This window comes from Chiloscyllium punctatum, chromosome 2 (genome assembly GCF_047496795.1).
Source record: "Chiloscyllium punctatum isolate Juve2018m chromosome 2, sChiPun1.3, whole genome shotgun sequence".
NCBI lineage: Eukaryota > Metazoa > Chordata > Chondrichthyes > Orectolobiformes > Hemiscylliidae > Chiloscyllium > Chiloscyllium punctatum.
In genome coordinates this window covers 123,184,245-123,209,518 of record NC_092740.1, presented here as the reverse complement: position 1 = coordinate 123,209,518, position 25,274 = coordinate 123,184,245, and the positions used below count along the sequence as shown (strand labels likewise).

The following is a 25,274-nucleotide window of genomic DNA, read 5'->3' as shown; positions in this document are numbered from 1 at the left end:
ACGTGGACCAGGAAGGTTCCTGCTTCCAATACCAATGCTATTGCATTTGATGATTTGTATGGGGGTAGCAGTAAGAGACTTCATTTAATTTTGGTATTCAGGAATTGAATGAGGAATAGAAGGAGGCAAAGCTGCGTCTTCGATTTGTGGTTGATATCCAATAGTGCTTTCAGGAAAGTGAATGAGAGCAACATTGTCCTTCATGGTGATGTGGTTCACTAAGATTTGCCATCTATTTAGTTTAGATTCCAAACGTTTTGTAGCCTGATATCATCTCCCAGTGTTCAGTCTGCCAGTCTGGTCATCTTATCCCAGCAGCCTGCTTTGTTTTCTGAATCTTTGTTTTATGTGGACCTGTGATTCTTCCTGGGATAAGAGACAAGAGTTTGTTTGCCAGGAGATGGCTCATTTATCTAGATGGTGTCCTGGAATCTGAAACAATTGGTGTCTAATGCGAATGAACCTGATGTAGCAGACCAATACCCCATTAGGCATCCAAGAAATGCTAAGGCACATAAAACCACATCCTCATTAGAGTTCATGCTTCAGCACATATTCTTCCTTCCCTAAGATATTGATCTCAACCCTGTCACTGCGAGAAGGTATCGATCAGGAAGGAAGGGGAAATTGGAAGAATATTTGGTTCCTTCCTGAGAATCCTAGTGTAGTTTCTACCTGCTCATTCTTGAACAGATCAAAGTTTTGAAGACAATTCAGACAAAACCAAATCATGGGGCAAGAGAGTCTGGAAAGAGGGAGTTTTAGAAATAATATGTTACTGGAGTTAGCTGAAGTCAGGTGGAAGGAAGCTTGGGACACTAATCTGTTTCGATATAAAAATCTGTAGAAACACCAATAACCATAAAATGTGTAACAAATTAACTATAACAATATTGTTTAATAAAGATTGACTTTATTTACAAGAACAGTTATCAAGCTGATGTATTTAATCATTTCCTCTGTATGATGCAATTTTGTCTTTAATATAGAATACAGTCAGTTATTCTTGTCTATGTTTTTGTTGCTTTTGTGTGCTGGGCCCTGTTATCTCTGGTGTGTTTGCGGTATGTGAGCATAATGAAGACTTCCTTTGGTAATTTATTGTTTTAATCAGTGAATTATGAATATTGAAGGAGTAATCTTGGCGCTCTGACAGGTTGTAGATTTGATTTAGAAATGCTTTGTAAATAAGGAGATATATAGTGGCAAATCAGTGGTTTAAGGGAAAATAAATCTATGACTGAAGTCAATCCTCATAATCCACCAGTACCTCACTCAGAATATTCTCTGATGGCCACATTCTAAGTAGTTTCTTTCTAGGGGTTATTCTTGATCCCCAATAATGTGCATGATTTAAATTGTGCCTTTTTAAAAGCACAGTCACTTAAATATTTATACAGTGAGTTGCATTATCATGGCATTTTCTAGTCTTTTAACCACCTAGTTCAGTCAAAACATTTAACTCCCTCCGTTCTAAGTATCCTTTACATCCATTTTATAGCATGAAATGTAACCAAAACTTAAATTGCTCTGCATAATGAGTTAATGTTCAAATTCTGTGACACACAATCCCATTTATCTCTGGCTCTTGTGTAACACTGTGATCTTACTGGGAATTTTTATTGATTTGCATTGCAAGAAACCCATCATGTTGCAATCTCTCTAAATTCCATTCAGCCAGTTTTAACATTGTTGCCACTAATGCTTAGATATTGGATTCTAAATCTTTACACAATAGAACCAAAATGAATATGGTGAAATTTCATGTTTTATGGTTTTTTAATGTGATAGAGAACTGGAGCTTTTGTAGTCAATTGTAAAGAACAAAATACTCAGAACTTTATTGAATGTTTGATGTTGAAATGGGGCATTGTCTTATTCTTAAAAGTATCACTTCTACCAGGGACCATGTATGACAGGATCGTACACCAGTCTGCAGGCTAAACATTACACTGTTAATACAGACATAAGTAGAGCATATAAATTCGATGATTGCTTGGAAAAAGTCTCAAAATGAAGATGCTGCACAGTTTACTGTAATTATATTTTTATGCATGTTTTAATTTTAGGTTTTAATTGTGTCATAACTATTATAAACAGAACATGCAAAACTGCCAGAGAAATATATCTCATATGTAAGATTGGGGACAGTGTTTGTGTCCTGTGAGACATTGAATAAGAGCAAATGGGCAATGAACCATACGGTTTAAAATACATAACAATGTAAACTGCTTTACAGCAGCCTTATCAGCTGTCCAGTGTAACTAGACAAATCCGGTCTCTTTGGTCCCCATTTACTTGAAAAACTGATGAATAGACAGATGAAGGTTTGAGAAATTCTGTGTGGAAATTGCATGTTGATAGGTCACAGTCATGCATGGCTTCTCCTGATGAGGCTTGGCTGAAATTAAATATTTCTGTTGATTCAGTGCCTGCAGAGCGAATGCGGAAGCTGACTCCCAAATAAGTGTACATGGGCCTATCTATGTTAAAGCATCACTACTTGAGGCTAACCCTGAAAAATGACTAATATGGCATCATCTCAGGTGAGGTTGGTTTGATTTCAGTAGTGCCAGACATCTTCCTTGTGTCACACCACAGGAGAAAGTGGTGAAACATTCAACTCCTGACCTTGTTACAGACTTGAATCAAACAAAGTCAAAAGAGCTGAACTGAAGAGAGGTGAGGGTGACTGCCTTTGACATCAAGGCAGCATTTGACTATGTGTGGAATCAAAGCTTTCCTAGAAAACAAAAGTCTCTGTGAATCTGAGGAGTTGGAAGCACTCGAGTGGAAAGCTCTCCACCCAGCTCATATGGTTGTGGTTGTTGAAAGTCAGTCAACTCAGTTGCAGGGCATCTCTGCAGGGTAATATCCTAGGCCCAGAACCCTTCAGCTACTTAATCAGTGACTTCCCTCTAATATAAGGTCAGAAGTGGGATGTTCACTGATGATTCCACGGTGTTCATCACCATTCACATTTATCACATACTGAAGTAGTCCATGTCCAAACAGCAAGAACTGGGCAATATCCAGGTCATAGAGTCAGAGAGATGTACATCAAGGAGACAGGTCCTTCGGTCCAGCTCGTCCATGCCAACTAGATACCCTAATCTAATCTAGTCCCATTTGTCAGCACTTGACCCATATCCCTCTAAACTCTTCCTAATCATATACCCATCCAGATGCCTTTTAAATCTTGTAATTGTACCAGCCTCCACTACTTCCTCTGACAGCTCATTCCATACATAAGCGACTCTTGGTGTGAAGACATTACCCCTTACGTCCCTTTTAAAATATTTCCACACTCACCCTAAACATATACCCTCTAGTTGTGGACTCCCTCAACCCAGAGAAAATATTTTGTCTACTTACCTTATACATGCCTCTCATGATTTTATAAACCTCTATAAGGTCACCTCTCCGCCTTCAACACTTCAGGGAAAACAGCTCCAGCCTGTTCAGCCTCTCCTTATTGCTGAAATCTTCCAACCGTGGCAACATCCTTATAAATCTTTTCTGAACCTTTTCAAGTTTCACAACATCCTTCTGATAGGGGGGAGACCAGAATTGCACACAATTCTCCAAAAGTGGCCTAACCAATGTCTTGTACAGCCATAACATGACATCCCAACTTCTATACTCAGTGCTCTGACCAATAAAAGAAAGCATGCCAAACGCTGCCTTCACTATCCTATCCATCTGCGACTCTACTTCCAAAGAACTATGACCCAGCACTCCAAGGTCTCTTTGTTCAACAACACTCTGCAGTACCTTGCCATTAAGTGTCTAAGTTTTGTCTTTCCAAAATGCTGCACCTCACCTTTATGTAAATTAAACTCCATCTGCCACTTCTCAGCCCATTGACTCATCTGATCAAGATCCTGTTGTAATCTGAGGTAACCCTCTTTGCTGTCCACAACACCTCCAATTTTGGTGTCATCTGCAAACTTACTAACTATACCTCCTATGTCCATATCCGAACAATTAAATAAATGACAAAAATCAGTGGCCCCAGTACACCACTGGTCACATGCCTCCAGTGTGAAAGGCGACGCTCCACCACCACCTTTGGTCTTCTATTTTCAAGCCAGTTCTATATCCAAATGGCTAGTTCTCCCTGTATCCTATATGGTCCAAACTTGCTTCCCAGTCTCCTATGGAGAACCTTGTTGAACACCTTACTGAAGTCCATATAGATCGCATCCACCACTTTGCCCTCATCAATCCTCTTTGTTAGTTCTTCCAGAAGCTCAATCAAGTTAGTGAGACATGATTTCCCACTCAGAAAGCCATGGTGACCATTCCTAATCAGTTCTCACCTATCCAAATGCATGTAAATCTTGTTCCTCAGGATTCCCTCCAACAGCTTGCCTGCTGGTCTATAGTTCCCTGTCTTTTCCTTACCACCTTTCCTAAATAGTGGCACCACATTAGCCAGCCTCCAGACATCTGGTACCTCACCTGTGACTATGGATGATACAAATATCTCAGCAAGGGGCCCAGCAATCACTTCCCTAGCTTCCCACAGAGTCTAGATTGTGAAGGAGCAAAGATGGCCTTTAGCAGAGTGATATGCTCTTTTTGTTGGATGCAGAGACTTTGGGAGAGTTAAAGGGTTACTGAGGATTGTATTTGCAATAAATATTGTTTGCTTATCCTGTCGGATCGAATTGATTGTTTGGAATGACAGTTAGAGGCAATGAGGAATTTAGAAGAGCTAGGGGGTGTGATGGATGGCAGTTATAGGAAGGGAGAAAAGCTGTAGATACAGTCAGGTAGATGGGTTAACTCCAAGAACGGTAGGTGGGTAGTACAGGAGTCTTCTGTGGCTATCCCCATTTCAAACAAGTGTACTGCTTTGGAAAATGATGGGTGATAGACTTTCTTGGGACGGTAGCACGTACAGCCAAGTTTCTGGTAGCAAGTCTGGCTCTAATGTAACAAGGGGTACATCGGGTTCTAAGCGAAAGATTCTGTTGGGACCTCTGTAGTCAGGGGTCCAGACAGACGTTTCTGCAGTCAGCAGCCAAAAGTCAGAATGGTGTATTGCCTCCCTGGTGCCAGGATGAAGATTGTCTCAGAGAGGGTGCAGAATGCTCTCAAAGGGGAGAGGGACCAGCAGGAGGTCATTGTACACATGGGAACCAATGACATAGGCAAGAAAAAGGATGAGAATCTGAAGGAAAAACATAAAAAGTTCGGCAGAAATTTAAAAAGGAGGTCCTCGAGAGTAGTAATATCTGGAATACTCCTGGTGCTACGAGCTAGTGAGGGCAGGAATAGGAGGATAGAGCAGGTGAATGCATGGCTGAGGAGCTGGTGTATGGGAGAAGGATTCACATTTTTGGATCATTGGAATCTCTTCTGGGGTAGAAGTGACCTGTACAAGTAGGACGAATTGCACCTGAATTGTAAGGGGACTAATATATTGGGAGGGAGATTTGCAAGAGCTGCTTGAGAGGATTTAAACTCATAAGGACGGGATGGGGGACCCAGGGAGATACTGAGGAAAGAGACCAATCTGAGATTGGTACAGTTGAGAAAAGAAGTGAGTCAAACAGACAGGAATGAAGCAGAGAACAAGGTAGGACTGATTAAATTAGGCTGCATTTATCTCAATGCAAGAGGCCTAACGAGGAAGGCAGATGAACTCAGGGCATGGTTAGGCACATGGGACTGGCTATCATAGCAATTACAAAAATGGGGCTCAGAGATGGACAGCTTAATGTTCCAGCATACAAATGCTGTAGGAAGGATAGAAAGGGAGGCAAGAGAGGAGAAGGAGTGGCATTTTTGACAAATGATAGCATTAAGGCTATCTTAGGGAAGATATTCCTGGAAATAGATCCAGACAAGTTATTTGGGTGGAACTGAGAAATAAGAAAGGGATGATCACCTTATTGGGATTGTATTCTTGACCCCCTAATAGTCAGCGGGAAATTGAGAAACAAATTGGTAAGGAGATCTCAGCTATCTGTAAGAATAATAGGGTGGTTATGGTGGGGGATTTTAACTTTCCAAACGTACACTTGGACTGCCATAGTGTTAAGGGTTTAGATGGAGAGGAATTTCTTAAGTGCATACAAGAAAACTTTCTGATTCAGTATGTGGATGGACCGACGAGAGAAGGTGCAAAACTTGATCTACTCTTGGGAAATAAGGCAGGGCAGGTGACTGAGGTGTCAGTGGGGGAGCACTTTGGGGCCAGTGATCATAATTCTATTAGTTTTAAAATAGTGATGGAAAAGGATGGACCAGATCTAAAAGTTGAAATTCTAAATTGGAGGAAAGCTAATTTTGATGGTATTAGGCAAACACTTTTAAAAGCTGATTGGATGCAGATGTTTGCAGGTAAAGGAATGGCTGGAAAATAGGAAGCCTTCAGAAATGAGATAATGAGCGTCCAGAAAAAGTATATTCCTGTCAGGGTGAAAGGAAAGGCTGGTAGATGTAGGGAATGCTTGGATGACTTGAGAAATTTAGGGTTTTGTTAAGAAAAAAAAGGAAGCACAGGTCAGGTATAGACAGGAGAGATTGAGTGAACCCTTAGAATATAAAAGAAGTAGGCGTATACTTAAGAAGGAAATCAGGAGGGCAAAAAGGGGACATGAGACCTTTGGCAAACAGGGTTCAGGAGAATCCAAAGGGTTTTTACAAATACTTCGAAGGACAAAAGGGTAACTGGAGAGCGAATAGGGCCCCTCAAAGATCACCAAGGCAGCCTTTGTATGGAGCTGCAAGAGGTGGGGGAGATACTAAATGTGTATTTTGCATCACTGTTTACTGTGAAGAAGGACATGGAAGATAAAGAATGTAGGGAAATAGATGGTGACATCTTGAAAAATGTCTCTATTACAGAGGAGCAAGTGCTGGATATCTTGAAATACAGCACCAAAGATGTGCAGGTCAGGTGAATTGGCCATGCTAAATTGCCCGTAGTGTTAGGTAAAAGGGGTAAATGTAGGGGAATGGATCTGGGTGGGTTGCGCTTCGGCGGGGCGGTGTGGCCTCGTTGGGCCGAAGGGCCTGTTTCCACACTGTAAGTAATCTAATCTAATCTAATCTTAACATAAAGGTGGATAAATCTCCAGGGCCTGATCAAGTGTACCCTAGAACTCTGTGGGGTGGAGCTAGGGAAGTGATTGCTGGGGACTCTTACTGAAATATTTGTATCATCGATCGTCACAGGTGAGGTGTCGGAAGACTGGTGGTTGGTTAACGTGGTACCATTATTTAAGAAAGATGGTCTGAAAAAGCCAGGGAACTATGGATCGGTGAGCCTGACGTTGGTGGTGGGCAAGTGTTGGAGGGAATCCTAACAGGCAGGATGTACATGTATTTGGAAAGGCATAGTCAACACAGGTTTGTGTGTGGAAAATCATGTCTTACGAACTTGATTGAGTTTTTTGAAGAAGTAACGAAGAGGATTGATGAGGCAGAGTGGTGGATGCGATCGATATGGACTTCAGTAAGGTATTCAACAAGGTTCCCCATGGGAGACTGGTGAGCAAGGTTCGCTGTCATGGAATATAGGAAGAACTAGCCATTTGAATACAGAACTGGCTCAAAGGTAGGAGACAGAGGTTATTGGTGGAGGGTTGTTTTTCAGATTGGAGGCCTGTGACCAGTGGAGTGCCACAAGGAGTGCTGGGTCCACTACTTTGTCATTTATATAAATGATTTGAATGTGAGCATAGGAGGCATAGTTAGTAAGTTTGCAGATGACACCAAAACTGGAAGTGTAGTGGACAGCAAAGAAGGTTATCTCGGATTACAACAAGATCTGGACCAGATGAGCCAATGAGCTGAGAAGTGGCAAAAAGAGGTTAATTTAGATAAATGCGAGGTGCTGCATTTTGGGAAAGCAAATCTTAGCAGGACTTATACACTTAAAGATAAGGTCCTGGGGAGTGTTGCTGAACAAAGAGACCTTGGAGTGCAGGTTCATAGCTCTTTGAAAGTAGATTCGCAAGGGGATAGGATACTGAAGAAGGCATTTGGTATGTTTTCTTTTATTGGTCAGAGTATTGAGTACAGGAGTTGAGAGGTCTTGTTGTGGCTGCACAGGACACTGATGAGACCACTTTTGGAATACTGTGTGCAATTCTGGTCTCCTTCTTCCTGTCAGAAGCATGTTGTGAAACTTGAAAGGGTTCAGAAAAGATTTACAAGGAAGTTGCCAGGGTTGGAGGATTTGAGCTGTAGGGAGAGGCTGAACAGACTGGGGCTGTTTTCCCTGGAGTGTCGGAGGCTGAGGGGTGACCCTTTAGACGTTTATAAAATCATGAGGGGCATAGATTGAATAAGTCGGCAAAGTCATTCCCTGGGGTGAGGGGGTCCAGAACTAGAGGGCATATACTTAGGGTGAGAGTGGAACAGTTTTAAAAGGGACCTAAGGGACAATATTTTCATGCAGAGAGTGGTGTGTGTATGGGATGATCTGCCAGAGGAAGTGGTGGAGGCTGGTACAATTGCAACATTGGAAAGGCATCTGGATGGATATATGAATCGGAGGGGTTTGGAGAGATATGGGCCAAGTGCTGGGAAATGGGACGAGATTAGTTTGGGATAACTGGTTGGCATGGGCGCGTTGGACCGAAGGATCTGTTTCCTTGATGTACATCTCTATGACTGTATGATCTGGTCAGGTCCTGGGGATTTATCCACCTTTGTGTGTTTTACAACCTCCAGCTCCACTTCCTCTAATATGGACATTGTTCAAGATGTCACCATCTATTTCCCCACATTGTATATCTTCCATGTCCTTCTCCACAGTAAACACTAATTCTAAATACTCATTTCGTATCTCCCCCTTCTCCTGCGGTTCCACACACAGGCTGCCTTGCTGATCTTTGAAGGGCCCTATTCTCTCCTTAGTTACTCTTTTGTCCTTAATGTGTTTGTAGAATCCATTTGGATTCCCCTTAACCATATTTGCAAAAGCAATCTCATGTCCCCTTTTAGCCCTCCCGATTTCCCTCTTAAGTATGCCTTTTTACTCTTCATTCACTCAAGGATTCATTCAATTTCTGCTGTCTATACATGACATGTGCTTCCTTCTCCTTCTTAACCAAACCCTCAATTTCTCTAGTCATCCAGCATTCCCTATGCCTACCAGCCTTTCCTTTCACCATAACAGGAATATACTATTTCTGGACTCTCATTGTCTCATTTTTGAAGTCTTCCCATTTTCCAACTGTCCCTTTACCTGTGAACATCTGTTCCCAGTCAGCTTTTGAAAGTTTTTGCCTAAAACCATCAAAATTAGCCTTCCTCCAATTTAGAATTTCAACCTTTAAATCCGCTCTATCCTTTTCCATCACTATTTTAAAACTAATAGAATTATGGTCGTTGGCCCCAAAGTCTTCCCCATTGATACCTCACTCACCTGCACTGCCATATTTCCCAAGAGTAGATCAAATTTTGCAGATTTTCTCGTAGGTATATCCACATTCTGAATCTGTAAAATTTCTTGTACACACTTGACAAATTCCTTTCCATTTCAACCTTTAACAATGGCAATCCCAGTGTATGCTTGGAAAGTTAAAATCCCCTACCATAACCACCCGATTATTCTTACAGATAGCTGAGGTCTCCATAAAAATTTATTTCTCAATTTCCCACATACTACTAGGGGGGGGACAAGAATACAATCTCTATAAATTGATCATCCCTTTCTTATTTCTCACTTGCACCCAAATAATTTCCCTAGATGCATTCTCAGGAATATCCTCCGTAATAACAGCCATAATGCTATCATTTATCAAAAATGCCACTCGCCCTCCTCTCTTGCCCCCAATCTCTCCTTTCTATAGTATTTATATCCTGGAACATTCAGCTGCCAGTCCTGCCCATCCCTGAGCCGTGTTTCCATAATTGCTATGATATCCCAGTCCCATGTTCCTAACCATGCCCTGAGTTCATCTGCCTTCCCTGTTTGGCCTCTTGCATTGAAATAAATGTAGTTTAACTTAATCAGTCGTACCTTGTTCTCTGCTTTGTCACTGCCTGCCCTGACTGTTTGACTCGTTCCTTTTCCCAACTGTACCAGTCTCAGATTGATCTCTTTCCTCTCTGTCTGCCTGGGTCCCACCTCTCTGTCTCTCTCTCTGTCTCCCTCTCTCTCTCTCTCTCTCTGTCTCTCTCTCTCTCTCTCTCTCTCTCTCTCTGTCTCTCTCACTCACACACTCACACTCTCACTCCACCATCTCCCTGCCAGTATATTAATCCCGTTCCAATTCAGGTACAATCTATCCTTCTTGTGCAAGTCACTTCTATCCCAGAAGAGATTCCAATGATCCAAAAATGTGAACCCTACTCCCCTGCACCAGCACTTCAGCTATGCATTCATCTGTTCTATCCTCCTATTCTTACCCTCACTTGATTGTAGCACTGGAAGTAATCCAGATATTATTAACCTCGAGGACCTCTTTTTAAATTCCTGCCTAACTTTCTATACTCTACTTTCAGAATCTCATCCTCTCCCCTTCTGATTTTGTCAGATCCAATGTGTACAATGACCTCCTGCTGGCCTCTCTCCCCTTTTGAGGACATTCTGCACCCTCTCCAAAATATCCATGATCCTGGCACCAGGGAGGCAACACACCATTCTGACTCTTGGCTGCTAGCGGCAGAAACGTCTGTCTGTACATCTGATTAGAGAGCCCCCTAACACAATCGATTGCTTAGAACCTAATGTACACCTTGTTACATTTGAACCATTGTCGGTACCGGAAAGTTGGCTGTTCGTGTTACGTTCCTCTGAGAGTCCATCATCCCCCCAAGTTTTCCAAAACAGCATACTTGTTTGGGATGGGAATACCCACAGGAGACTGTTGGACTACCTGCCTCCCTTTTCTGGAGTTAACCCATCTACCTAACTGTATTGCGGTTTTTCTCCCTTCCTATAAATGCCCTCCATCACAACCCCAACTCCTGTAAATTCCTTATTGCTGCTAACTGTTGCCAGACTGATCCATGCAATCTGATAGGATTCACAACCAAACACACACTTACTGCAGACATCATCATCAGTAACATGGAAATTCTCCCTCATCTGCACATAACTCTACTAAAGACCATCTTTGCTTCTTAACAATCTACGGGCCCCAGAAAATAGCACTGTCCTATTGCTCTAAAAAAAAATGCTCCAGGCTAACATAATACCGATGTTTAATAATTTCAAAATTTAATCAAAAGACAGATCTCCGTAAAACACATAATCAAAAAAGAACCCACTCTACTCACTATTGCAGATTTACAGCAAGTTTATACTTAAAAACTATGCAGTTATCTATTTTGGTATGAACTTTCTCACACAGGTTACTCCAAGGTCAGCTGTGAATTTTGTTGTTTGTTAGTTTTTCCAGTGTCCAGAGGTATTTGAATTCAAACAGCAATGGCAGTAACTGTACAGGTTCATTGCTATGTCAAACAGTAGTGTAGGTTACTTTCTCTGACCATATGGTTGCTGCCTTTGTCTGTCTTCCTCCTTTTATGTGCCATTGTTTTGATATTTTTCCCCTCAAAGTTTCAAAACAATGCAACAGCTTATAAAACAGTAGTTACTGCTCCTGAAATTCGAGGAAATCGCCTCCAACACCGAAAATACCTCAAAAGGGGAGCAGCTCTTACAGCCACAATTTTTTCCAGTCCTCCATCTTGGATTACCCAGAATCCTTTTTGTTGCAGTTGATAAGTGGGAAATTAGCTTTGTGCCACCAAAGTACTGGCAATGAACATCTTACCATCACCCCATGACTTTCCATGGCACTACCACCACTGAATCTTCCACTTGTGACATCCTGAGGATTACCATTGATTAGGAACTTAATAAGACATATGTACATAATATGGCTCAAAGATTAAGTCATAGGCTGAGCAACTCTACCTGCCTCCCCAATGCCTGTCACCATAAATACGTCACATCTCATCCACTTGCCTGGATGTGCGCAGCTCCAACAGCACTCAAAACTCAATATCATTCAGGACAAAGCTGTTCACTTGATTGACACCTTATCTCCTCCCCGCACTACCAATCCACAGACACATCATTGTGTACCATCTACAAGATGCACTGCAACAGCTCACCAAGATTTTTCTGACAGCATCTTCCAAACATCTATCCCCTAAAAGGTCATGACCAATCGAAATATATACTCTGATAAAGGGTCATTGCACTCTGAAATATCAACTCTGCTTTCTCTCCACAGATTTTGCCTGACTCGCTAAGTTTCTCCAGCAATTTGTTTTATGTAAGGGCAGTTAATTCTTTGAAATGCCACCATTTGCAACTTCTCCTTCAAGGCGCACACTATCCTGAATTGGAATTACTTTGCTGTTCCTTCATTGTTGCTGCTTCACAGACTTGTAGTCTGTGATTTCCAAGGATTTTGTTGTTAATCTGCCAATTCCAATTCCTGGATACTTTCCCTGTCCAGATGCCAATCTAGTTGGGGATGATCCCAACTCTCTTTTGTTAAATCAACTTGTTTGAATATGTTATGACACATTTCTGGGTCAGTTGGCACTTGGACTTTCTAGTCCAGAGCTATAAACTCTGTCAGTGCACCTCAAGATCTCGAGAACCCAGCTCTTTTTCATTAAGCTGTTCAACATTTTATTTGTTCCAATTTATACGATTCAGCAATATTTACATAAGCATCTGAGGACGACCATGTGGAAAGTTAGTGCCTAATCTGAAATGTGGAAGTGGAGTTTGGTGCTTCCTGGCCCCTCGTGAATGATTTCTTACCATTTCATTGTGGATGGCACAGTTGACACCCCGCTCTTCCCCTACCCCCCACCCCCCCCCCCCCCCCCCCCGCCCCCGTAGTGTAATTTTCTGTACTGCATGGAAGGCATGTATGATTCAAAGACAGAAACCTCTGAAATATTTTTATGTTACAGTTGATAAAGTTCTTCAGGATTTTGAATTTGGGGACCCATCTGTTGTGCATTGGATTGACTTTGCTCCTTCACACATTGGTTATTCCTTTGTTTTGTCATCAGTGGAAATCACAAATGGAAGAACCCAGCTTTTATTTTCAAACAGGTGGGACTTGAATGTGGGCCTTCTGGTGCGGAGAGATAGAGATACTACATCACAAGAACCTTAAAGAAGGCTGTTCTTTACTACAAAGTCCTGTATGTATCACTTTCTGTCAATCATTCTGGAGCTCTTTTGGCTTAATCTTAAAGAGACCTGCATTCTAGCATTGACAGTTGTTGGGTCAAAATTCTTCAATTCCCTTCTTATTATAGCATTGGTGTTCCTAAACCCCACAGTGTTTGGCTGTTTTGAGTGGCACTCAACACCACCCTCACCTCAAGGGCATTTAGGGGTGGGGAGTAAATTATGGCACAGGCAGAGATGCCCACATCCTGAAAATGATTTTTTTTAAAAAAAGAAGCACTAAGCTGCACAGGCTAACATCACTTGTCTGGACTACTGGGGCATACCAACTATACCCAATGTTTGCATTGGCTTTCTTGCTTTTGGTTCAAGGGAACTCTGTCTGGTTTATCCAGTTCTCCAGACAACTCATGTTAGCATTAAATTGAAGTGCAAAACCAGTTCCTGTGTTTTTTGAACATTTTTAATGCACTGTGATTGTTTGACTAGCGACTTTTTCTCCCAGTTCCCTTTTCTTATCTCCTTGAGGCTTTGACTTTAGTAAGTCAACAAGCAGTAGCTCCTATCATGTGGGATGAATTTCTGAATGAAGAAGTGGACATTTTAAAAAAATTTCCTGCACTAATTTAACAGTTCAGTAGGTCAGCCTGAAGTTACTATAAAACATTTATAGTTTATAATTTATAATTATAATTGCCTCTTCCCATCGCTAATTATCCAGTAAATTTTCGCTTTTGCACTCCTGTATAATCTTGCTTCTATACAGTCTGAAGGGTGCAAACTATATTGGTTTAATTTGCAGATTTTCCAAAACTGATACTTAGCAGTTCACTTCTAATGCATTTCTCTTCCATTCTCACCTTTGTCTGGGGAGTACTATTTCCTCCAACTGTTTCACTGTTGTATTCCAGCTTCTGAAGTCTAGGAATGTTTTCGTGGTTCAGGATCTCTAAGGCGAAACAGAAGATGCTTGTCATCGTGTTTTGGTTGATTTGTTACATTGTGTTTTTGGCATAGATTTTTTTTTCATGGTCAATAATACTTCTCTAGTCTGTTGGGTAGCCTATTAACCTGCTGAAATGTTTATTAAGTTGTAATTAATTAAATGAATGAGAAGTAACTGTAGGTGTACGGTGGGTACAGCGTCAGTTACACTGTGACAGAGGGAAGAATCATGATGTCTGCTATAATATACTGCATTGAAAATCAGATTCACCCTCAGAAATGGAAAGGGAGGAGGGGAAGCCAAACTATTTAATTCAAATGAAAATACACTTTGACTGCTCACCTTTATTTCTGAAGAAATGCTAAATACTGGGGGCATAGCTCACTTAAGCAAGACGTGGTTACTTTTCTTAAAGCTTCCCAAGCGATCATATATGGTATACTTCAAATTCATATTATGTCCCTGGAAAATACTACTTTAAGTAAAATAATTTTAAGTGAATTATTGAATTCCTGTGACAAACTATGTTAAATCTCTAGTTAGACCCCTCAGATCCTTTCTTGCCTGGGAAAACCAATGGACAAGTTCAAATGCTGCACTGTAATCTGATTTTGAAGTAGGTGCGGCACTGTGTCTTCTTAACTGAAATAACTTTGCAGGCTAAAGTAATATACTACATGTAACAGATATACTGTACAAGTTAAAATTAGACTGCTGTCACAGGTCTTCTGTCTCTCTCTCGAGTGCAGATGTTAATGACTGCTATCCGAGTGAGCACTGCAGCTCACCCTGCCTTTGTCACTCTTTCTCCATGCCCTTCTGTCTGCCAGCCACGCCTGATATGGTGTCAGAAACAAAGGTGCATTTCAATGGAACAGGTCACAAACATGCGCCACTGTGAAAATGGAATAACGCTTAATGTGGTATAAACTGAGGACTAAATTGATATTTTTGCTGAGCATCGAAAGCTGCTTCGTTCTTTCTGTGGCATCTCTCGATAAATCTGAGTGGCTTACTATACCATCTTAAAGGACAGTGAAGAGTCATTTTCAAGTTTGTGGTCTGGAATCACATCAGCCAAGTGAAGTGAGGACAGCAGATTTTCATTTCATAAGATGAGCTTTTGAGACAGTCCAGTTGTCAGTTACTATCGCTGATGTTAATTTTTGCTTGAATACCAGATTCATTTCATGAATTGGCTTGAAGTTCCCTGATCTTGTAGATTAATTGTCCAGTAAGATTATCCCCTTGTTACTGTAACCCCAGTATTTAATATTTACTTTAGTTAAAGGTTACCAGTATTAGATACTTTCATGCGAATGTAATAGCTTGGCTGCCTCCATTTCTCACAGTGAATCTAGTTTTGAATTTATTTGTACTTGATAGAGAAAGAAACCAATACCACAAAGCAGTACAAGAGGAATAAACACTTCTGTTTTTGTCATTTGACTTTGCAGATTACTTTGAACTGATTAAACCTAGTGTATGTTTTGACATCATTCAAAACCAGGTAGCTGTAATGACTCAATACTGCAACCATCTGGTCAGATCTACTGCTGTGTTTGTCAGAATATTTTTAAAAAATTCTTGCTTTTATCAGCTGTTTGTCTCAAATCTTTTATACTGCTCTCTTCTTTAACTCTTTTCCCCCCCCCCCGCCACCCCCACAATTTTGCCACTATGCATCCACAAGCTCTGACCCCTGTATATCATTGTATCTAACTGTATCGCCAACTTTTCAGTCCAAAGGCTCCTTCTACTCTGTTAATAAATACACACAATGTGCAGTTACTCACTTGAGTTTATTACACCAACTGGAGCAAAGCAAATAGGTCACAAAAACTACAATAGGATGAGTGCCCTTCTTTGGCTCAGAAACAAGAGCTGAGCTAACCCTATTAGCACGGTTTAGACATGTGTCTACTTAAGTGCTACTATTCAATTAAATGGCTGAAAGTTGTATGATCTCCCCTTCCAATTCCCTTTTGATTTTGACCCCTCCTTCTCTCCTTCCCTCTCCCTCACCTTTGATGGTCTGTATTGCCCTTAACAGGTCAATCAATCATTCAGAAAACTTGGATGATTTACTGGTGGTGGTTAATAGACAAAAAAAAACATAGATGATTTGGTGACAGGGAAAAGAACAGTTCAGTTGTGTACAAGAGCTCTTCTAGATATAGAAAGCTAAAAGTTGTTTGTTTGGATGTCGTTCACTTTAGGTCTACTCTTCATAGTCTTTAGTATATATAGGCTTAAGGTGTAGTGGTCAGATCTCAGCATTTGTGATGTGTCTTGTAAAGTTAGATCTCACAAGTTTATTTTCTTTGCAATGGTATAAACATAGTGTGTATAATGTGTAGATAAGTGCATGCATCTGTGAAAGTGACTTCAATTCAATGCTTTGTTCAGTCTATAGAAACGTATGATGTATGGCAAGCCAGGTTCGTGTTATCACCGTTTGCTTGGCATGCTAGTGCTAGTTTGAGAAAAAAAACACACGCCAGGTACATGTCAGTCTAAATATTCCATATTCTTGCTGTTATTAGTGCATTGCTAAAACCACTCAATCTACCAGTGACTGACCTGCAGCTATCAATATTTGACCCTGGTCTTATGTAGGTCAAAATGTTTGCTCTGTTTACTACATAGGTTGGAGAAATATGAACTGTTTTGTCCTGCAAAGTACTTTCCATCAATCAACTCAGGTCAAATTCAGAAACAGCAGTGATTATTTGGTTAATTGGCAGAAAGGATGAGGATCATGCTCGGTGTGGTATATTATTTCTACAATTCCAGGTATCATCACTTAATTTATTTAAGTGACAATGGGTCCATTTGCTAACTAGTCTCGATAATGTAGATAGCTTGTATATTATTTTGTTGCATCTGTATTTGAGAATCCTGTCTACTATTGCATTGCTTTCAACACCTACTTGTAGATGTAAAGTATAGGGCATTTTACAGCAGTATCATATTGAGGAATGTTGGCTTGCTGCCTTTGTTCTGAGACAGTCTGTGCTTGATCTCTAATCTCTCACACCAACTCCGCTGCACCAAGAGTGCAGTTTTAACATGACGACCTGGTTTTGATATTTTCTTTTGTCTTAATCTTTTACGTCATTTGTGAAATTGAAGTTGGCTTTTGAAACCTGAGACAGGTATGTAATATCGTTTTCCAATGACCTTTGCGAAATTGAAATTTAGCTTTGACTGACTTTATGTGCAGCTTATATATTTTTTTCTTTCTCCTCCCCCTTAGAAAATGAAGAAAGAGGCTGCGAGGGTCAACAGAATGAGAAAACCGTGCGAAGCACCTTGACTGCACTGAGAAACTTCAAAGAGTTCCTCCTTTCCAAATACCCACATGAAAACCGGGAAATCCAAATTATACCATGCACGGAACTTGATGCCTACCTAGCTTCATTCTTTGTGGATGCCAGGCAGAAAGATGGCTCAGAGTACGAACCCAACAGTTTGGCTAACTATCAATGTGGACTTGAAAGGTACTTAAAGGAATACAAATATGGGTTCAGCATAACAAGGGATAAAGAATTCAGGCGCTCTCAAGAAGCACTGAAACAGAAACAGCTTGAGTTGAGAGGCAAAGGGAAGGGGAACAAGCCTCATAAGTCAATGAAACTCACCTTTGCTGATGAGCTTATCCTACGTAAGCGAGGCTTGCTGAGCCGATACAATCCTGAGGGACTGCTCAATCTTGTGTGGCTAAACAACACTAAGGCGTTTGGGCATTGTGCTGGGTTCCACAGTTCCACACTGAAATGGGGGGATATCAGGTTGCACGTAACAGAGACAGGCTTGGAGTACCTGGAGTGGGAAATCATTGACAGCTCTGATGCACAAGGGAAGAGCCGGAGAGCGGGAACAGAGTGCAGAATTTACGCCACGCCACATTCTCCACAGACATGTCCAGTACAGGACTACAAGGAGTATGCTCAAAGACGCCCTCCAGCTATGCGTTATGAAGATGCCCCCTTCTATCTGTCCATCAAGCCAGTCTGCAACCTTGCTGCACTTTACTGGTACAACAGCCAATCCCTTGGAAAGAATAAGCTTTCAAAAATGGTTAAAACCATGTGTGAGAAGGGGAATATCCCTGGGAGAAAGACTAACTTTAGTGTTTACCAGAGCTGCAGCTCTCTGTCTGAGGCACAAAGCAACCAGCTGGTGCTAATATGTAACAATCTCAGCCAGCAGGCTGCCCAATCAATGTCAGGTCTCAACAACACAAGCAATTTCATCATCTCTGGCTCTTTTGACTCTTCTTCTGATACAGCTTGATGAAATATATTTGGGTTTTTCAAATTATTTTTAATATTCTCCATGTTGTCTCACTCTTTTATACAATCTAATTATTCCTTAGCCACTGATAGTTCAAGTTTTTAAAAGCAGCGTGTGAAAGGGCACATCAAAACTCCAACGATCCAAACTTCAGCTTAATGATGATTTTATGACGCACTCTCTTTTGAAACAAAATGTACCCAGATTTTGGTCTAAGAAGCTCTTTTTACAAGCAGATCTATAGATACCACAAAGTAAAACATAGTTGTTGAAATTCTAGAAGTCTAGAAACAGTGTTTAAAACAAACCGTGGTTTCATTTCAATCTCTCCTTGTAACTCTTAAGAACTATCACTTTCCCATTGAGCTTTGCAAAATGTGCATTTTTTTTGTTGGTTTTCTGTAGCAAAATGACATAGGTACTCAGCATTCTCACAGAGTGAGAGAAATTCTGCCTTTTTCTCTTATTCACTCTTTTTTTTTAAGTTGGCAAGGTGAGAAGTAATATTTTTGGACAAACCTGCCTTGGATCCCAAAGTGAGAAGCCTCTTTTTCGTAGCTGCAATATTAACTCTTCTATCCAATGTTAACTGTGTGCTGTTTCAAACTATTTCTTCTCTCAGTATCATCACCCTTATATCGACTGTACTGCCATATACTGACTGTGTTGCATCCTTAACTGCAGATAATGGCAATTACACTCTTGCTGTCCTGAGTCTTTCATCTGCATGTAAATTCAGTTTGTTTGTGCATCTTCTCTCTTTGGCCAAGCCAATTCTTTTTTGTGTGTGTGTGTATATATATAAAATATATATATTACATACACACACGCACACACCAAGGAGCAATTAGTTGGCTCTTAGATCTTGTACAGAATTGTTTATCTATTTTCCCAACTAATTTAAAAAGAATTAGTAAGGAAAATTTAACAATTAGGATTTATTTTTTATGAATTGTAACTATACTTAAATGTATTTGGTGTTTGAGGACCTGTTATCATGGGCCTGTAAAATCCATATTGTATCCTGCTGATCGATTCAAATTACTTTGAGTGGGAAACACTGATCAGGGTGTGTTAGAGGACAGAATTGTTAACCTGGCCAAACACAGGTGGGTCTAATTATTTTGGTCACCTGATAATTGTACAGCACTCTAGCTAAAACCTTTAAGCTTGCATCCTCCAGTTACTGAGCATGTTGTCTTAATACTGAGGAAAAATAATTACAGTCCTGATTAACCCTTGTGTTGCAAATGCACAGTTTCTTGTCTGTTCAAGTTGTATCACGTTAGGCTCTTGTATACATTAACGTTGCTTGTGAAATTCTACTCTCACTTTGATTTTGTATTTTGAAAGTTACTTTAATTGGTGTTATAGATTTTATATGTCATCATATTTATTTTAGTTTTTGTAGATGATGGTTTGTAATTAGGATATTTGTATATGGCTGCTTGTACACAAGTACTAATAGTTGTTGGGACGCCATTTTAGAAACGTACATAAGCTAAGTCTGGTCTGAAATTTAGCAATGGAGGCTGTGTTCATACTAAAGAAGGATTGCATTGTGTAGCCCTCCTGTTTTAATGATCTAGTTCCACGAAATGCATATTAAGTAGATTTCTGTGCAGGATACTGTTACCTACTATAGCGCTTTCTCTGGAGCAAGGCAAGTGTGGATGTGGGGTGGGGTTGGGGAAATGTGAAGAACCCGTGAGAATGAAGGAGAGTGTGTAAATAAGTTCAGCTCAATTTGCCAGGTTGTTCCAGTTAAAAGGATTGAGCAGTTCTAAAGCTGGCGGAAAGAAAGGTTGTTGAAATTCTGTGCCTTCATGTGCACGCACCTCTAAATTAATGGTTCAAAAATTTTACTTTCTATAGGAAAAAAACGTAAATTTTGAGTTTGTTAAACTGAGCTGTTTCTTCCTATTCACACAGAGTTTATTACTTTAACAATATGCAGAGATATATTAACAAGGTGACTGTTAGGTACTTTTTTAACAAAAAATCAAATGCTAATATATAGAAATTAGTGCATTAGGCTAATTTAACCCATTGAGCATCTGTGCACCAAAACTTTAATAAAACCATGAGTATTATGTTTCATGAGTATTACAAATGTGTGCAAAGTTGTGATCTACACCTTTCTGATTTTTGCAGTGCATTTACTCAAACATGTTCTACAATGTTAAAAATCACACAACACCAGGTTATAGTCCAATAGGTCTATTTGGAAGCACTAGCTTTCAAAGCAATGCTTCGAAAGCTAGTGCTTCCAAATAAACCTGTTGGACTATAACCTGGTGTGTGATTTTTAACTTTGTCCACACCAGTCCAACACTGGCTCCTCTAAATCATGTTCTACAATGTGATATGTATATCTTGAAGGGTCAAATAGATTTTTTTCAGTGCTCAAAGGTTAATATAACCTTGTTTTTTGATGCTTGTTGTTAATGGTTCTCTGTTTCAACCTAGGTTGGAAGTTCTTTAGAATACTGTGAAATGTTAAAATCACTGCCTGAAGTAAAATAATTGACAAAAAATATTATTCAACATAGTTTTATGTTTTTGTATAAATTTTATTAAATGCAGTGTTAGATATACAATTTTCTGACTTGCCTTTGTAAACTCACTGTTTTTCTGTCCTTTTAATTTTTGACATTTAATGATTTTTATACTGTTGAACTATTTTTCTTTTGGTTTTCCTCCTGTCCCAACTGATTTGGGCTGTGATAGCCTGAGGCAGTACTGGTGGGAGAGTAAAAGGACATTTTTTTTCTGTTAAGAATTTTCCCCATGGCGTCTCGGCTCATCAAACCTCTTCTGCTATTCAGCTAAAACATGTTTGATCAATATCTTAACTCTGTCTACCCACATTATTTCCATATTCCTCCGTTATCTTTGGCAAACAAATATCCATTTCAGTATCATGACCAATAGTGTTCTTTTGTTAAAGATTGGAGGTGGGATGATGGATTTGGCCAGGGTACTCATTATTCATTCTTAGCCCGCCCAATTCCTATTGGCTGTGTTCATGTGTGAATAGTCAGGTGAGTGAAACTTCTGGTTCAGCTGTGGTTCCCTCCAAGAATTTGGCACTTGTCATGGCTCAAAAGTGAATAACAGTTACTTCAAGGTTAATCCTTGCCTGGGGCAATTCTATTTCAGCAAAGAATTAATGACTCGAGAGGGACAAGAAGGAATTCGAAAGATTAATGATTTTAAGCACCGGGAAAGATGTTTGGCTGATTGTCTGAGTTTCTCTGTTGGACACTACACAAGATAATGGTTTTTTTCCCTCTTGAGGAAGAACTTTTGTTTTACAAGAAGTTAGTATTGGCCAAGACATCTCCACCACAGAGATTTGTGGAAGTAGAAACAATTAATAGTTTTGGAATAGCATCTAATCAGCATTTTTAAAAAAATAAACTAGCAGGGCCACCAGGATAGAATGGAGAAATTGGATTACTCTACAGAGAGCTGACTTCAATTTGATAAATCAAATGGTTGTTTTATTTTGTGGCTTCCTATGATTGGTACTTTGCGAGAACAGCAACTTCTACTTATCTCGCGCTTTTAAGATAATAAAATATCTCAAGGCACTTCACACAAGTGACTATCAAATACAATTGGTCACTGAACTACATAGAAAGTTATTAGGATAAGAGCCCAAAGTCTTTGATAACATAGGATATGTTGGGGAGAAAGGAGAGGTGGAAAGGATTAGGGAGGGAATTTGGTTGTAGTTCACCTTCCTTGGATACCCATAATGTATTCTCACCATGCATCACCACATTCACCACACCCTTATACATTGTACCACTAACTGCAGCTAGCTAGGCTTGAAACTAAGAAACTTCTATTGATGAACTGAACTCCAGAAATCTACTGCTACACAGACGGTAGAACATCACATTTTCAGTGTTTTGCCACGATGCTGTTTTTGTACTGGTAACCTTCATATTGGAAGGATGTTTCCTTTTGTCATCCATAACTGGAAGGAGTGAAAATTGGTTGGCCATAATCTGATTCTGCTCTTTTTGTCTTTCTATTTCACCAAGTTAAATTACAGTGTAATTAAGACCATGTTATTCAGTATTCTACTACAAATGCACCAAAACCAAAATGTGTACATTCTGCACTCTGAGCATTCATTTAACAAGATACACCTTATAAAATCATCAACTTAGATTTTGTTATTGAGGAGAACTTGAGATTTTATTTGCAAAGCATCTATTTTGGTCTACAGCTACACCCTGACATGTGATTTATTTTATTTTCTAGAAAGTCTGATCATTCATATTGCTGGAAAGTGAGATACCTTGATGAAGCTTCTTGTCTTGCACTCATCAGGACAAACACAAGATTGCCAAATTTCAATTGCAATCACAATTTTTACTTCAGGAGGAAAGCATGCCAGTTTTTTTTGGCAAGTTGAGTCTGTTTCAGACATTGCCATGAAGTATAAATTGGTGTGATCATTTGTCATGATGAGTGTAAGATGGAAAGCTCCACGGCATAACTCTTTTAAGCAATGTTGAGATCATTGATGTTTAAAAAGCTAAATTTTAAACAGTATTCTGTTAAAATGAACTGTTGCTGTCATGCCAAAAACATGCAAATCTCTATGCATTTTGTATTCAAATGATATTGTTCCAGTGCAGACTAAGCATGTTTAGTAGGTGCTCTAATTTACTTGTTTTTTTTAATGTTAACATTTGCTGCTAATAATCAGTTACTGATTTTGAAGAGCCTTTGTGTATATTTAGACTTCACCAATCAATTCTTTCATTGGTTGTTTGATTTGTTGCTGTGTGGGGTAAACCAAAAATAAAACTGTGAAAAAGGCTTTGATTTGCTGGCTTCCGTATATTCTTTGTTCAAGATCATAAAGTTGTTTGTCAGAGGGTGGGGATAGGAGAGGTTGCAGAAGGACTTGGGCAAAATGATGTATTTCAGCAATATCTGGATTTGGAATTTCTTTTTCCTTCTTTCCTCTCCTATCTGCTAAACCTTTGACATAATAATTGAGAAGTTTTGATTTATTAAGGCACCTCTGCATTAAACGGTTTGATTTTATTTTTTGTGCTTTCATTATTTTAAAGACTGTGTTAAATTATTCAGGTTTTTTCAGTATTATGCATTTGGAGGCCGATGGGGTGGGCAAAGGTGTCAATAGATACTTGGGGGTGTCATTTGCACATTTGGTCTTGTACATATTCAGACCCACATAATATGACTGAATTGATTGGTATTTGATGTTTATTGCAAGTATATGTAGAGCTCTAATGGCAATGAGAGAAAAAGACAAAACTAATCTGTTAATAAAGTTGTTGATGATTGTCTGTTTGATTGCTGCATGCTATTTCTGAGTTTCCTCTGTATGTAGAAATTGAATTAGTTGCCAGATAATAAATGAATAAATCACAATGTGTTCTGCACTTGGCTAGTTTTTAGTTTATTTTAATGTTGTGCCTCTGGGCTAAGAATCTGCAGCTGAGGATTACAAAGGCATCTTGTGTCTATGTGTCATGTCATCAGAAATATCATTGACGATAACAAATTATACATTTTGGATGTGGCTTGTTTGAAGGATCAGAAATAAAAAGAATGGAAATGCTGTGTTGTTGATTAAATGTCCTTTATTTCATAATCCTTTTTTTCGATTTGCATGAGCTATCTTCTATTCAAATCTACAATATTCAATGTTTTTCAACTTCTTCGATCACAGTGACTTCTTTAGTGTTTACAATCCAGTTTTATTCAAATGTGGGTAGGGATCCAGTTTATTTTATTGCAATATTTAAATCAAGCTATGGGTTTTCAATATTGCACTTTATATATAGCACCTTTCATGACAAGTAAGCTCCCCAAAGCACTTTGCAGTTACCTGAAGTGTTTTACAAGTTTAACTGATGTTACTGTTATCAGATAGGAACCTTCCGCACAACATTTGCACCCAGCCATTTGGTAATTGTAGAATAGAGGGAATACATATCTAAATAATATAATTCTGACACCGATCATCACATGCTGTCAGGATTCTATAGATGAATATCAAGTAGTTTAGCTATGAAGAAAGGCTGGGATAAGCTTGGGTTGTTTTCTTTAGAGCAGAGAAGGCTTAGCGGGTACCTGATTGAGGTGTGTCAGATTATGAGGAGAATGGATAGGGTGAATAGAAAGCAGCTGTACCTCTCGTTGAATGGTCAGTAACAAGTGGGCAAAATCTTGCGGTGAAAGGCAAGAGATTTAGAGGGGATTAAAGGAATTATTTTTCACCCAAAAGATGTTGAGAATCTGGAATGCACGGCGGGGAAGATAGTAGAGGTGGGATGCATCACAACCTTGTAAAACCACTTGGATCAGCACTTCATGGCATAGCATTCAGAGCTGTGTGCCAGCTGCTGAAAAGTGGGACGAGCCCAGATTTAGAGTAGTTTTTTTTATCATTACAGACTTGATTAGCCACAAGGCATTTGCTATACGTTGTGATGATTCGATGACTATTTCAGTAAAAGCCGAGTTACATTCCCAACACAGGCTATCATTCAAGGTGGTGACCTAGAACCATCTGCAGGTGTGCACATTGACACTGTTGGACTTAGAGTCATAGAGATGTACAGCATGGAAACAGACCCTTCGGTCCAACCCGTCCATGCTGACCAGATATCTCAACCCAATCTAGTTCCACCTGCCAGCACCCAGCCCATATTCCTCCAAACCCTTCCTATTCATATACCCATCCAACTGCGTCTTAAATGTTGCAGTTGTACTAGCCTCCACCACTTCCTCTGGCAGCTCATTCCAAATACGTACCACCCTCTGTGTGAAAACATTTCCCCATAGGTCTCTTTTGTATCTTTCTCCTCTCACCCTAAATCTATGCCCTCTAGT

The 25,274-nt window shown here is 39.9% G+C and overlaps 1 protein-coding gene across 3 annotated transcripts in view; it reads left to right on the top strand.

Annotated features, from left to right (window-relative positions):
* LOC140488183 (uncharacterized protein KIAA1958) overlaps positions 1 to 25,274 on the top strand; it is a 114,236-nt gene that overhangs the window by 51,395 nt on the left and 37,567 nt on the right. The window contains exon 3 of one of the 3 annotated variants that reach the window (XM_072588077.1): positions 17,344 to 24,134. The exons of 1 other annotated variant lie outside the window; for it this stretch is intronic. In XM_072588077.1, the coding sequence (XP_072444178.1) occupies positions 17,344 to 18,383 (1,040 nt within the window). In that variant the 3' untranslated portion in view covers positions 18,384 to 24,134. Of the gene's footprint in view, positions 1 to 17,343; positions 24,135 to 25,274 lie in introns of those variants that run through there. One more of the 3 variants, XM_072588068.1, reaches the window with a different exon arrangement.